Genomic DNA, 13,440 nt, shown 5'->3' with positions numbered 1-13,440 from the left:
TGATATGCGGGAAAACGCTTAGATAGCTAAAGAAAAACATAAAAACATTTCGGTTGACATACTTTTTTGTTAGCCAGGCAAATAAAATGCGACAATTAGTCATATATGAATATTTTACAAGTGTTAATATAAAACTGCAATCCCCACGCGCTAATACGACCAAGTTCACATACAAACATCATGGTATTATGAGTTATTTACATTAAGTTGAAATTATAATGCCTCAGAAATGCATGAGAAGCGAATCGGGGCTCTCGAATCATTGATGAAAATATTCACAGGAGTGAGGTAAGTCTCCAAATTGCTTATGAAAAGAATATCCAAAGTGAAACCAACAGGAAATAAACTTCAAACTAATACAAAGATACAAAATACGCAGTGACGTAAAAAACTGGCCAAAAAGATAGAAAAATAACTTCATAGACAAATAAAATTCCCAACCTCGGCTAAAAGCTGAAGCTTTTTTTTTTATATATATATTGGAATGTTTACGCTATTATTTTCTGCTCAGACCGCAGATGGTGCTACACGGCGCCGTTGAGGTAGACTCCAAAGTGTGTGTGTAACAAAACAACAAAGAATGCGATGATATTTATGTTGTGCGTAGTACGGGCCTGTGTGCAAGTGTTTCATCGAGAGCTAGGCCGCTTCTGCTGGCGCTGACGCTTTGAGAGAGGTTCCGTCGGAGTCGCAAAGTTTCTCAAAATAACTGTAATTGTGCCTGAGATTTTGCAATTACTCATGCTAGGAAGTAATTAAATTACAATTCCTTTTAGCCGAAAGTAATTATTACAATTATAAATTGCCAATAGAAGTATTTAAATTACAATATTTCAATTACTGTAATTGAATTACTACCCAAGTATGATTCATACAAGCCCCGTTTCTCAGAAAAAAAAGGAGCAAAAGTTGATGCAATGCGTATTATCTTGCTGAGTGTTAATGACCTCTGCATCGACTGTACATTTGCCACTATATTTATACACTAAGATAGCTAGATTAGGAAATCATTTAAAGAAGTAAGGTTATTCTTTCTGTGGCCTCGTGATTGCAAAAATGTAGAGGGCGTGTGAATAGATCATCATTTTTGTATGGTTACAATCAAGTAGGACGTGTATAACATAAATTATACGTATATTCTTGAGAATGCACCGCCCCCTTTTTCCAGAATGGCGTCACCTACGAATCTCTCAAGGACATGCCATATCTGGAAGCTGTCATCAACGAGACTTTGCGTTTGTACACACCTGACTCATTGTAAGTGTGCCTCTTTTGAGATGCATAAACTGTAAAATGAAGAAAAAGAAAGGAACCCGCTTGACGAATACGTGGCTTGTGGAATCTCAGGTGGCGGGTTCGAATCCCGGCCAAGATGTCTGCAATCTCTCAGAGCTTTAACATGAAAATGACCCCTATGACTTAAATACCGTGGGGGATTTCGGTGTGAATGAGAGGTTCGTCCCGTGCTTCCTTTGCTGGAATGAACAATGTCTGCAATGAACGTGCTGTTGATTTCTGAGGCGAGCCCTCAAAATAATATTTTTACGTGTTCTTTTCGGTGACTCAACGCCCAAACAATTGATAATTTTGAACACTTCACCAGGCCCAACCTGAACAAAAAGTTTTGGTAGGAAATTTCTTTGTGCATCGTGTTTTTCTTTTATATTTTTAATTTTTGCAGGTTATTTCGATTTAAAAACGGCTGCAGTCGTTCTATGGTCAGCGCTTGTACGGCGTGTGTATTTGGCTAGGCGGATATTAGATGAAGGAAGATCCTGGAAAATCCAATTGCTTATTAAAAAAATCTGCTAATTACCTTTTCAAAGAAATCATTAAGTGTTTAAGCTGTAATTGTCGAAAGGGGTGACAATCTTACACTCGTCACCCCTTCAACAAGAGCAAAAACTCTGTGGCGATTATAATCAAACATATAATTTATCATGACGATTTTAATCCGAGACTAGGGTAGAATGACGAAAATATTTTGACAGTGGTAGAAAAAGAAACAGAACCCGAGAGCGTCTCGTTTTCGAACACATCATTTATCTGTGCTAAAGCTACGTCTCAGAGGAACAGTCATGAATATTCCGCTGTTGATATTCTTTATCTGCTGAAAGTGCCTAACTGCAGGTGGTAATTTAGTGCTCCAATGCTCTCATGGATTCATTTTACCGTATTTTCCGGGCTATAATTCGCGGACTATTATGTTTAAAAGCAGGAATTTTAGGCTGTGCGGACTGACTACGGGTGAGGATTATACAGGAATTCTATTTTTCAAGATCGTTCGTATGAAGAGACGTGACGAATTTTGCGAATGAAAGAGTGTATTAATGATGATTTATGTATAATACAAGCTTAATTGAGAGCTGAGAATGCAGGCATTTTGTCAAGGTGTGTTTTGTATGAGAATAATTTTTGTGTCGACTAAGCACTGGGTGCGGACTGTGCACCGGGTGCGGACTATAGCCCGGAAAACACGGTAGACATGCTAATTCGACAGGGACAAAAACATTGGGGAAGCAAACTTTGCGTTTACAAAGGGATTAGAGACGAGAGTAAAAAAAATCGCAACAGTAGCATTCCGCTAGTTTTATATCACGTGTTTTTTCGAGCGCAGCTGAGCTCTCAGGCGCCCGTTTCCTCGTTGAGCGGTGTCGGCGTCGCCGTCGGCATGACCGCGCGCGTTACATTATGGGACGTCACAGTTGCCCCGCTAAATTTAGCGGGGAAACTGCATTGGTATCGAGGTCACGTGATGACAGTTTTACCGCTATATTTAGCGAGGAAACTGTATGCACAGTGTTGCATTATGGGACGACACAGATCTACACACCAATTCAGTTTCCCCGCTAAATTTAGCGGGAAATTGAATTGATGTTGAGGTCGCGTGACGTCAATTTTCCCGCTAAATCTAGCCGATAAACAGAATTTAACATTTCGACAAAAACCCCGAGACTGGGACAAAAAGGGACGGACAAACACAAAGTCTCAAACACAGCTGAATTTTATTTGACAAGGAAGGGTGCTTATATAGGCGTCAAATCCTACACAAATCAAAGGAGACGAAGGAAAGAGAGGGAGAAACCTTCACAAACAAAGAAGACAAAAAAAACCGTGCCACAAGCAGTACAACAAAAAACAAGCATTACAATAGAACTGAAAAGTTTATACAAAAACAAAAGCTAAGTAGAAGGACTAAAGTGCATTAGTCCCCAAGAGACCCCAACACTGCAACAGGTCGTTTATACAGAAACAAAAGCAAAGTAGAAGGACCAAAGTGCATTAGTCTTCAAAAAACCCCAACACTATAACAGGAAGGACGCAACGAACCAACGACCAGGAAACAACAAAGCGAAAAGACTAAAATCGGACAAAGGCCTCAACACATCGATTGACAGGACGTGCAGACATCAAATTTGTAAAAACTTTCTTTGTTCATTATCTATTGTGAGGGATGGCTTATTTACCGCATTCCCATGATTCATGATTGTTATAGATTCTTTTATCAAACGCTTCCGATCATCCTTTTCTGATAAGATGACTGTTGTTGAGTCCCAGTTGGGTAGACAATTAGTGCATTCCACTACATGTTTTGATACTTCCGAATAAGGATCTTTGTTTTTGACACAACGTTTGTGTTCGGTGAGACGATCGTTTATACAGCGCTTGGTTTGTCCTATGAGGCACGTTTTTTTTTGTTTTTTTTTGTCTCCTTTGTTTGTGAAGGTTTCTCCCTCTCTTTCCTTCGTCTCTTTTGATTTGTGTAGGATTTGACGCCTATATAAGCACCCTTCCTTGTCAAATAAAATTCAGCTGTGTTTGAGACTTTGTGTTTGTCCGTCCCTTTTTGTCCCAGTCTTGGGGTTTTTGTCGAAATGTTTAACCACCACCAGCTCATTTGCGCCCTTACCTTTTGTTCATTAAAACAGAATTTGTTTATAGCTGATGTGACATGAACTCATCTGAAGTCAGTTTCACCTCTAAATTTAGCGGGGAAATCGAATTGGTGTTGAGGTCACGTGGCGTCAGTTTTCCCGCTAAACTTAGCGGGGAAGCTGTGGGAGGACGGGAGGGTGCGGAGTAGGAGTTGGGGAGGGTACGCCACATGAGGAGGGGAGGGTACAGACGGAGGAGGGTACGAATGAGGAAGAGGACACGGAAGAGAAAAAGGGTGCAGAACCAGTATGTGAGGAGTGATATATGTATGTATATATATATATATATATATATATATATATATATATATATTTCTCAAATTGTTTAGCAAGGTATATCGCAAATTCAAAATACTGCGCTCTAATTTCGCATTAGAGAGATGTGTAAACGTCTTTCTTTCTTTTTTCCTCCCCCCTTGTGTGCGTGTACACTTTTTCAAAGATTCCCTTACTTAATGTTCTTAAATAATAGCTGGAAACCGCCTGGAAAACTAAATCAAGAACGGCCTTTCGTAAAGTTTTGTTTTGTATATTCGATTTTTGCTGCTAAATTGAACAGAAGTAAAAATAAATAATATTTATTACGGAAAAAAAAGTGAAGCGATTGCCGCGGTTCATGTGGGAATCTTCCTGCCACCCTTCTCTGCCAAAGGTGTCGTGACGTCATTGTCAAGGTCACTGTTGTTAGTTTCTTTTCTTTCCTTCCTCGCCTGCGCTCAGCGGGAAGCACGGGCCGGGTGGCGGTATTGCGAAAGTGTAATTTGCGATTACGTCCCTCATAGTTTTAACATAAAAAAATATACCCAGTAGTTTTTGGTTCTATTCGGGGTATTGAACCGAACCCAAACCGTAAGCCGCAATAAAACAACAACAACAACAACAAAAACACGTTATTTTCGCGCGAACCTGAGTGAACAGGAAATCTAACCGGATTTCCTGCCGGAAAACTGAAATCCAGTTTGCAAACAGTTGTCTGCAAACTGGATTTAAAGTTTTCAGCAAGAAATCCAGTTAGATTTCCTGTTTCATGATCCAGTTAGCGAAACGTTATACTGCTTTTTACGGCGGGGTAGCGGAAAGCTCTTTAACGTTCCGTTATCAGGTTTTCACATAGTGGTCTTCTAATAATTTATAAAGTTCGTCTCGAGAACGCAAAAGAAATGAACACAGGGACTATAAATTCTCTGGGATTTGTGGTGTTATGTATTTCTTTAACAAACGCCCCCATTCGTCCCCACGTTTCCTTGGGACCGGATACGGTTCATCATTAAATTTTATCACTAGAACATTCCCAATCGTACCTCAGTAAAAGTGACCAATTATTGAGCCTTTTTGGTGGCAAAGCTGTGAGTTGGGCTAGTTGGTTTTTCATCACAAACTAAACGCCCCCTCCCCCCCGCTCCCCCCCCCCCCCCCAAAAAAAAAGAAAGACAAAGAGAGGTATAGAAAACACACCCAGTGTTGTCTATACTTCTCTTTCTTCTTGTTTCTTCTTTTTTTTTTGGCGTTTAGTCCAAGATTTGTTTGGTGTTTCTTTTCTTCAATTTTGTAGAATTCTGTGCAATTTACTTTAAACGCCTTGATATTATTGTACAATTGATCGCATAAGAAAGCGATACAAAGGCCGATGGATATTTTAGAACCTGTACTAGTTGCCATCTAATCTGCTTTTGAAATAACTCATCGTATATAATAATCTTCTCGAAAAAAATGTCTAGCACTGAGAACGGGAGGAGAGGGATTCAATCAACAGTTACAGCTACAAAAAACAGCAGAACAGCTATGATCTCTGGTAGTAGAAACAGCAAGGACCGAAACGTTTCCCTCTCAGAAACGCAAACATAAGGACGCACAGCTCTTCTGAGCATTGCTTTCAATCAGTCAATCTTATTTCCTCTCCACATGAGAGGGGAAGTGTCAGGGAAAAAAAGCAGCATGTCGCTACTTGACGAAGCCGCCGCCTCCCCTTTACATTCGCAGAAGAAACACAGCATGTGAGTGAATGAGCAATTTAACATATATGAAGAAGGAAACGCACCCTCCACGTGAGTTCTCGTTTTTTTTTTTATTTTGTTTCTTAACGAACAGCGGATGGTAAACGCGCTTTGCGAGTTGCCGCCGCTCTATTCAGACTCTCAGGCCATAGCCTCCGATTTCTATATACTGACAAAGACTGGCAGATCGCCACAAAAAAAGGCCGCCGAAATGGAAAAGGTAGAGGGGCAGACAACGGATGAGAGGAGAGCCACGTGACAGGCGCCCCGCTGCGACGAGACGCCGAAACGCAGCGTCTCGCCGCTGCGACGAGACGCCGAAACGCAGCGTTTCGCCGCTGCCGTGAGACGCTGCGGCAAAACGCGAGGACCCGAAAGTGTGTTTCGAGTCCTCGCCACTGCAAAAGCAGTGCACTGACGTCCAGGTTCACCGAGAAAGGGCTCTTTGCTGCTCTGTACTACCAGATCCTCACGCTTCATGTCTCGAACCAGGCACTCCATGGCTCCGTCGTCCAACTGGCAGGCTTCGCGACGACGCTCGTTGCTTATGCTCAGCTTCAACCTAAGATGAACCGCGGCCAATCCTACGAGCCATCCTCAGAATTCAGCGCTCTAATCGTACAAAGAGACTTCACGTTCCGCGCGTCGCTGCTCAGCCGGGAATATAGGCTCTTAGCACTGGATATGCTAGGCGAGCTGCTAGCGTCCGCTGCAGCTTCTTTAGCGGGGAACTCTGCGCCAGTGCTCTTTCTTACTTACTTTTCTGCGAGACCCTCGGCTTAGCGGTTCGGCTGTTTCGGCCCTTGGGAGGCCCCTTTAGTCCCTCCTCGGTTCTTTATTTGCGCTGGTTGCGCTGTGACCCCTGTGGCGGACTGTTGCCCCATGTTCAGTTGCCTGTCCAAGACATGGCCTTCAGTTCGTCATGTGTGATGCCCTGAGGCTCTGGAACGAAATAATAAGTGCAAGGGCGTGACCAAGCAAATCCTGTTAGAAGATCCTTCATCTATGACATCGTCTCTAACCTGTCAGTGTGCCAAATCGGAAATTGTCGGCAGGCTTTTTCTGTCGATCATGGTTTAAACTTGGAACGCCATGTGCAGCGGCACCACTAAAGTTAACATGAGCAGCTACTATCGGAGAAAGCAGCTGAGAAAGCTGCGTCCTCGAAGCGCTCGGCTACAGACAGTCACGAAGAGTCCACGGGAGCAAAGGCGAGGAAAGTGGATACACGGAACATGCTTCGACCGACAACGTCACAATCGCTGTTTCTGGACATGACGGAGGAAACTAAAATGAGAGGCCGCGCCGAGCTAGTGACAGAGAACGGACGGCCATTTTGCCTCGTTGAGGACTCAGGCATTCGCCTGATCATCGACCCGATTCATAAAAGCCTTGTGCAATAAGCGTGCCATAAGTGCTGCAGTGGTCAAGGACAGAGTCCGGGAAGATGCTAGGATGATGCAAAAAGGAATAGGTTTGCCCTTAAAAAACCGCATGTATTGTTGAAGCCCGACTGCGCATCGCGACTGGACCACTCCCTGCTGGGAATCAACGTGCAGTATGCTGAAATGGGGAGGTTGGCGCTCTAGCCATTGACCAAGTGTTAAATACAAGCTTTAATGCCAGCTTTACAGAGTGTCCATCGTGGTTCTCGGTTCAGGACACGTCCAGGAGCAAGTGCTTGAGCTCTCGCTGGCACGTGATTGTCACGAGGCTCTCGGCATCGGCTGCTTAGTCCCCCTGCCGGCGGCGTCGGTACATAACACCTCTTTCCCCTCAGACGTAGCTTCCATAGCGTTCTGGAGGGTGCCTATTTCTTGGAGATTGCTCCCTTCTCCCGCTTCCGGCGTCTGTCGTATGTTTCGGTGTCGTCTCTAAATTATCGTGGATTGGGCGATCTCTTGTTAGGGTGATCTACTGACGTTGATAGTAAGCTCCCTGTTGAACATCCAGAATGCTGGTGTTTTTCCTGTCGAGCTGCAAACTGAGTTGTGTTGTTTGTACAGGAATCTAGCAATTTTCAGTGACAGCGACCCCGTTTTCTTTCTGGTCAAACTTTGCTTTAGTTCGTAAATCATGCGCTCGGCTTGGTCATTTGTCGTTGGATTGTACGGAGCACTGGTCACAAACTTCACGCCATTGTTTGCATAAAAGTCCGTTATCTCATTGGATACGAAGACGCTTCAGTTGTCGGAAACAACCTTGCAAGGCAATCCAAAAGTTGCGAATATACCTCGGAGTTCTTTGATGACCGCTGCAGATGTTGCGTTAGTCATGCTTCGAACTTCCAGCCACTTCGGGTAGGATAATACAGCGACAAGGAACATGTCTCCTTCCAGAGAACCTGCAAAGCCCAAATGTAGCGTGTTCCAAGGAAGTGATGCGTGATCTCACAAAGGAAGCGGTGCCCTGCTTGGTATCTTTCTGAACTCCTGGAAAATGGGGCAGCTTCCAACTGCCTCCTCTATGTCGCGGTCGAGGCCAGGCCACCACACATAGCTGCGAGCAGATAACTTCAAGGCCTCAGTTCCCTTGTGTCCAGCTTGCACTAAGCTCATGGCTTCAGGACGTGCCAAGGCTGGTATGACAACCCGGGATCCCCATATGACACATCCTTTTTGAGTGGACATCTCTGCGCCTTTTTCTCTGTACGTGGTAAAGCCTTTCTCCGTGAGCTCATGAAGCTTGCCTTGCTGTACAGCCTCGTAAACGCGGGAAATAATCGGGTCCTCGCATGTCATGGCTGCTATCTTTTCTGATGTCAGCGAAGAACTTGTCAAGGCATCAATCATCAAGATGTTTTTGGTGAGCAAGGCTCGTCGTCACTGTCAGGTGGTGGCAGACGGCTTAGAACGTCCGCGTTCTGCTGTCGTTTCCCAGGCCGGTACACGAGTTTGTAATCGTACGCCGATAGTTTGACGCACCATTGCCGCATTCGGGAAGACAAGACTTGTGGTATCGGCTTCTGCTGTCCCAAGATGCCGAGCAGTGGTTGGTGATCGGTGATAATAACGACACTTCGTCCGGTATAGTATTGATGAAAATGCATCGCCCCAAACACTACAGCTAATCCTTCTCGATCAAGCTGTGAGTAATTTTTCTTGGCACCGCCTAGAGCTCTTGATGCGAATGCGATTGAAGCTTCCCTGCCTTCGTGGTCGACCTGCGCAGGAACTGCGCCGACGCCATATGGTGACGCATCACAGGACAGAAGCAGTGGTTTTGACTCACCGTAGTGAGCTAACGTTTTCTTGCGAAGTACCAACTCTTTTAACTTTCCGGAAAGCAAGGGCATGGCGCTCTTCCCAGTGTCAAGGGACGTTCTTGGCTAGTAGTCTGTACAGATCGCAGGCTACAGTCGCTCGGTTTCGTAAGAAGCTGTCGTAGAATGCGAGCATTCCGAGGAACGACTGCAGCGTGGCTTTTGACGTTGGTTCTGGCAACTCCCTGAACGCCTTGATCTTGTCGTTGGTTGGATGAACACCAACCGCATCGATCGTGTGGCCCAGGTATGACAAATAGGAACGCCAAATAGGCGCTTCTCACGGTTTGCCCGCAGGCCAGCTTCTTGGAGTCTTGACAGCAAAAGGTTCAGGCGCTGGGCATGTTCCGCGGTTGTGGCACCGCTGACAATAATGTCGTCCAGATACACGCTGACACCGGATATCCCTGCAAGTGTTGTCTCCATGCATATCTGGAAAATTGCTGGCGCTTCTGAGACGCCAAAAGGAAGTCGCCTGACATGATAAAGGCCCTTTATTGTGTTGATGGTAAGAACTTCAGCTGTGTTCTCGGTAACTCGTAACTGCTGGTATGCTTGAGCCAGGTCGATGGTGGAGAAAATTATCCCTCCCCGCAGCTTTGCGAGCACCTCTGTCACTGTCGGCAGTAGATATGACGGCTTGAGCGTCACAGCGTTGACGGTGCTGCGGTAGTCACCACAAAGTCTGATGCTGCCGTGTTTCTTCCTCACTACTACAACGGGTGTTGCCCACTTCTAGTGCTGAGTCTGTTCAAGGATACCTTGTTCAGTGAGACCTTGCAGCTCGGCTTCCACCGCTGGTTTGAGCGCGAAGGGCACAGTGCGAGCTCGTAGGAACTTGGGTGACGCGTTGTCTTCCAGTTCTAGGCTTACCGCTGGCCCGTCGTAGCCGTTCAGGTTCCCATCAAAAACTGACCCGTACCTTTCGATGGTGGCTGTCAGGCTGCCGCCCAACACCTGGTGCACGCTGCTGAGGCAAATTCCCTGGGCACAACCAATTGCGCCCAATTGCGCCCAATTGCGCCCAAGAAGGTTACATCAGGGGTGCTTCATCACAAGAAGAGGCAAGTTCATTTGCAGTTCATTGAACTGGACTATGACGTGAATTGTTCCCAGAGATTAGATGCCTTCCCCAGACCAGGTACGCAGAGCGATGTTATCGTCTGTAAATTCTGGAAGGCTCCTTTGCCACGCCGCTTGGAACGTTTGTTCGCTGATCGACCGAAGAAAACGCCGCTCCCGAGTCCACCTCAGATCTGAGAGGAACACCCTGAACTTCCAGGCTTATCATAACCTTCTCTGACGGCTCTCGCTGCGGTGTTACGGCGTACAGGTCATCCAGAGTGCCTGACAGTTTCGTAAAAGGGCCATGATTTTCCTGTGGGTCGAGTGCCTGTACAGAGTTTTGGGCGTTTTTCTTTATTTTGAAGCCTGCTTTCGCGATGTGCCCTGTCTTTTCGCAGTACCTACACTCTGATGTCCGTTACTCGCAAGAACTAGGATTGTGGAGTTCTTCACAATGATGACAGGGCGTGGACGATAGCGCGCCGTCTTCTCCTGACGACGATGTGCCGGACGCGTTATTTCCGCTTTGTTTATTTCTTGAAAATCGGCTTTTATCTGCCGCTGGTGGTACTTGGCGCTCTCGGCTCGTACAGCAATGTCGAACGCCTTCAGAAAAGTAAGGTCCCTGTGATGATGTGACTCAGTGTGCAAATGAAGAAGTGCAAGTCAACCATGGATCGGCTCAGAGGGACTAGGAAGATGACGAAGAAGAGAAGAGATTAATAGTGCGTGCAGGAAGAGCGTGCAAAGGACTGGCCGGTAGAACGTGCTGGGTGGGAACGGCGCCATCGACCAGGGCTATCGGGGTTCGCCCCTACTGTCTGACCGGCAGCCTGTTCCAGCGAGGGCAGCGCATAGAAACCTACGCTGCCCGGCTTCCTACTGCACGAGCACTTGGTGCGGTGACTGTTGGGTCATCGACGGAAGCCAACCGCTCCCGCTCCTGACTGCCTGCCACAACCGTCGGCCGACAACGACAGCCACAGACACAAGCCCACTGCTGCGCATGGTGACTCAAAGACATCGTGACAGTTGCGTTTTCCTTCCTTCCATTTTTTTAACTGTTTTCCTATTTCTTTTAGTATAATATGAACTCTTTGATTTATTTTGTAAATACATGTTTTAAGAAAAACGAAGGACATTGTATCTTTTCAATTATTAACCCCAAAGAACCTCGCAACAATTAACTGGCGTCCGCGACAGGACAAGATATTCTGTTCCCTCGTTTTTCTACGTAACAATAATTAATCAGAATGGAGGTTAAAGAGCTAATGTCTTTGGGCGCTGAGGGACGGGCAGGAGCGGAGTTGAGATCTTGGGTGGACGAAAAGCGAGCACGCCAACGAGAAGAGAGGGCTGCTGAGAGGGAAGCACTGCGCCTCAAGGCAGAAAGTGAGCGACGCATTATCGAATTAAAGATTCGTCTTGCAGAGGCTAGCGCAACCGAGATAGGACGAACAGATGGCAGTGAAGGGTCACGTCGCGCATCCGTATCGCTATCTCCTAGTCCTCACAAGCTTATGCCTCCCTTCGATGACAAAATGGACGATCTCGACTCGTATTTGAGGAGATTTGTGCGTGTAGCGCAGGGGCGTGATTGGCCGCAGTAGAAGTGGGCGACTGCTCTAAGCATGTGCCTGGTTGGCCCAGCTCTGGAGGTCATAGGTAGGATGTCACCTGAAGACTCTCTGAATTATGATAAGGTGAAGAAGGCTTTGCTCCAGCGGTTTCGGTACACGGCAGAAGGGTACCGCGAGAAATTTAGAAAGAGCAAGCCGTTGGACGGAGAGACAGGGAGCCAGTTTGCTGCGAGACTAGAGGGGTTCTTCGACCGCTGGGTCAGTATGAACGAATGCCCAAAAACGTATGAAGGGGTTCGTGACCAGATCATTGGGGAGCAATTTCTTCGGAATTGTCATCCGAGGCTCGCTGTCTTCTTAAAGGAAAGAAGCTGTAAGACCGTCTCGGCGTTGGCTGAAATGGCGGACCACTTCCTGGAGGCGCGGGGCCAGCCTAATCTGGCCAATTTCAGGAGGGAGGCCAAGGAAGCCTTAGATTCCCTGAAGGAAGATGTGCATGACAGCAAACCCGCTCTAAAGATAAAATGTTTCTTGTGTGGTAAGTTGGGCCACAAGGCAGCAGATTGCCGATCGAAGCCAGAAACACGCGTATTCTGTCAAGTGTGTCAGAGGTCAGGCCACGAGTCCAGATCATGTCCGCAAGAAAAAAACGGAAAGACAGAAGTTTCATGTTTCGTAAAACCCGATGAGTATCCTCTTGGTAAGACGGACGCGTTCTCACGGGGAAGAAAGAAAATCACAAGAAACGCCTTCAGAACGCCCACCATGAATATGACTGAAAAGGCGAGACCAATTCTGTTGGACGTTATGCCAATCACAGATGGGATATTAAACGGCAAAGCAGTAAAGGTGTTGAGGGACACCGGGAGTAACACCGTGATAGCGCGCCGAGAACTGGTCGCATCTGAATATTTTACTGGCAAAGTCAGTCGCGTATTTTTAGTGAACGGGACGTGTCTGATGTTGCCAGAGGCAAACATTCGCCTTGTGTCGCCGTTCCTAACGGGACAGGTAACTGTCAAGTGTATGGACCATCCGTATGACGTTATTGTGGGGAATATTCATGGAGCGAAACACTCGACCGAACAAACCCTGAAGGAGGTGTCTGACGCGGAAGGTGAAATCGTCGCTGCCGTCGACGGTAGTATGCCGAGTAGGTTAAACCAACTTAGTAACGGTGGGAGTGCCAGGGAACGGGGGGACCTGCGGCTCTCGCAGTGGAGTGACCCCGACGCCAAGGAGCGCTTGAAAAGCAGGTCAACCACTCACGAGCAGTACCTGGAGAAGGAGAAGCTGCTGCAGCAGGTCTTCGACATTAAGAAGCCGGTGTACCCCAAGCCCCGCAGAGTGCTCTACCCGAGGCCGCGCCTCAAAAAGAGGGACCCTGAGGCCCAAACAGTGGTTTGGCCACTGGGCACGACCGATAATTACCCCGTGCCGGAGATAGGTCCTCACGACAGTCCCGCTCCGCAAATAGCCGCTGCTGGAGATTTTCATTTTGAAGGCCGCAAACAAAACGATCGCGCAACATTATGTCCATGGGTAACATCGTCGCGTTGCTGGGAACCGCTGTTGTGACCGTGCTGACCGTGCCGTCGGCTGCC

General features: G+C 46.7%; 1 protein-coding gene across 1 annotated transcript in view; it reads left to right on the top strand.

The window, feature by feature from the left end:
* The window catches only part of LOC115316323 (cytochrome P450 3A41), a 43,823-nt gene that overhangs the window by 25,588 nt on the left and 4,795 nt on the right, over positions 1-13,440 (top strand). Inside the window, exon 11 of the mRNA XM_042290686.1 lies at positions 1,169-1,257. Within this exon, the coding sequence (XP_042146620.1) occupies positions 1,169-1,257 (89 nt within the window). The remainder of the gene's footprint in view (positions 1-1,168; positions 1,258-13,440) is intronic.

The sequence above is a fragment of the Ixodes scapularis genome, unplaced genomic scaffold (genome assembly GCF_016920785.2).
Source record: "Ixodes scapularis isolate PalLabHiFi unplaced genomic scaffold, ASM1692078v2 PGA_scaffold1__304_contigs__length_218370807, whole genome shotgun sequence".
In the NCBI taxonomy this organism is placed as follows: Eukaryota; Metazoa; Arthropoda; class Arachnida; order Ixodida; family Ixodidae; genus Ixodes; species Ixodes scapularis.
Note: the sequence above shows the minus strand (reverse complement) of the source record. Positions and strands in the feature narration are given on the sequence as shown.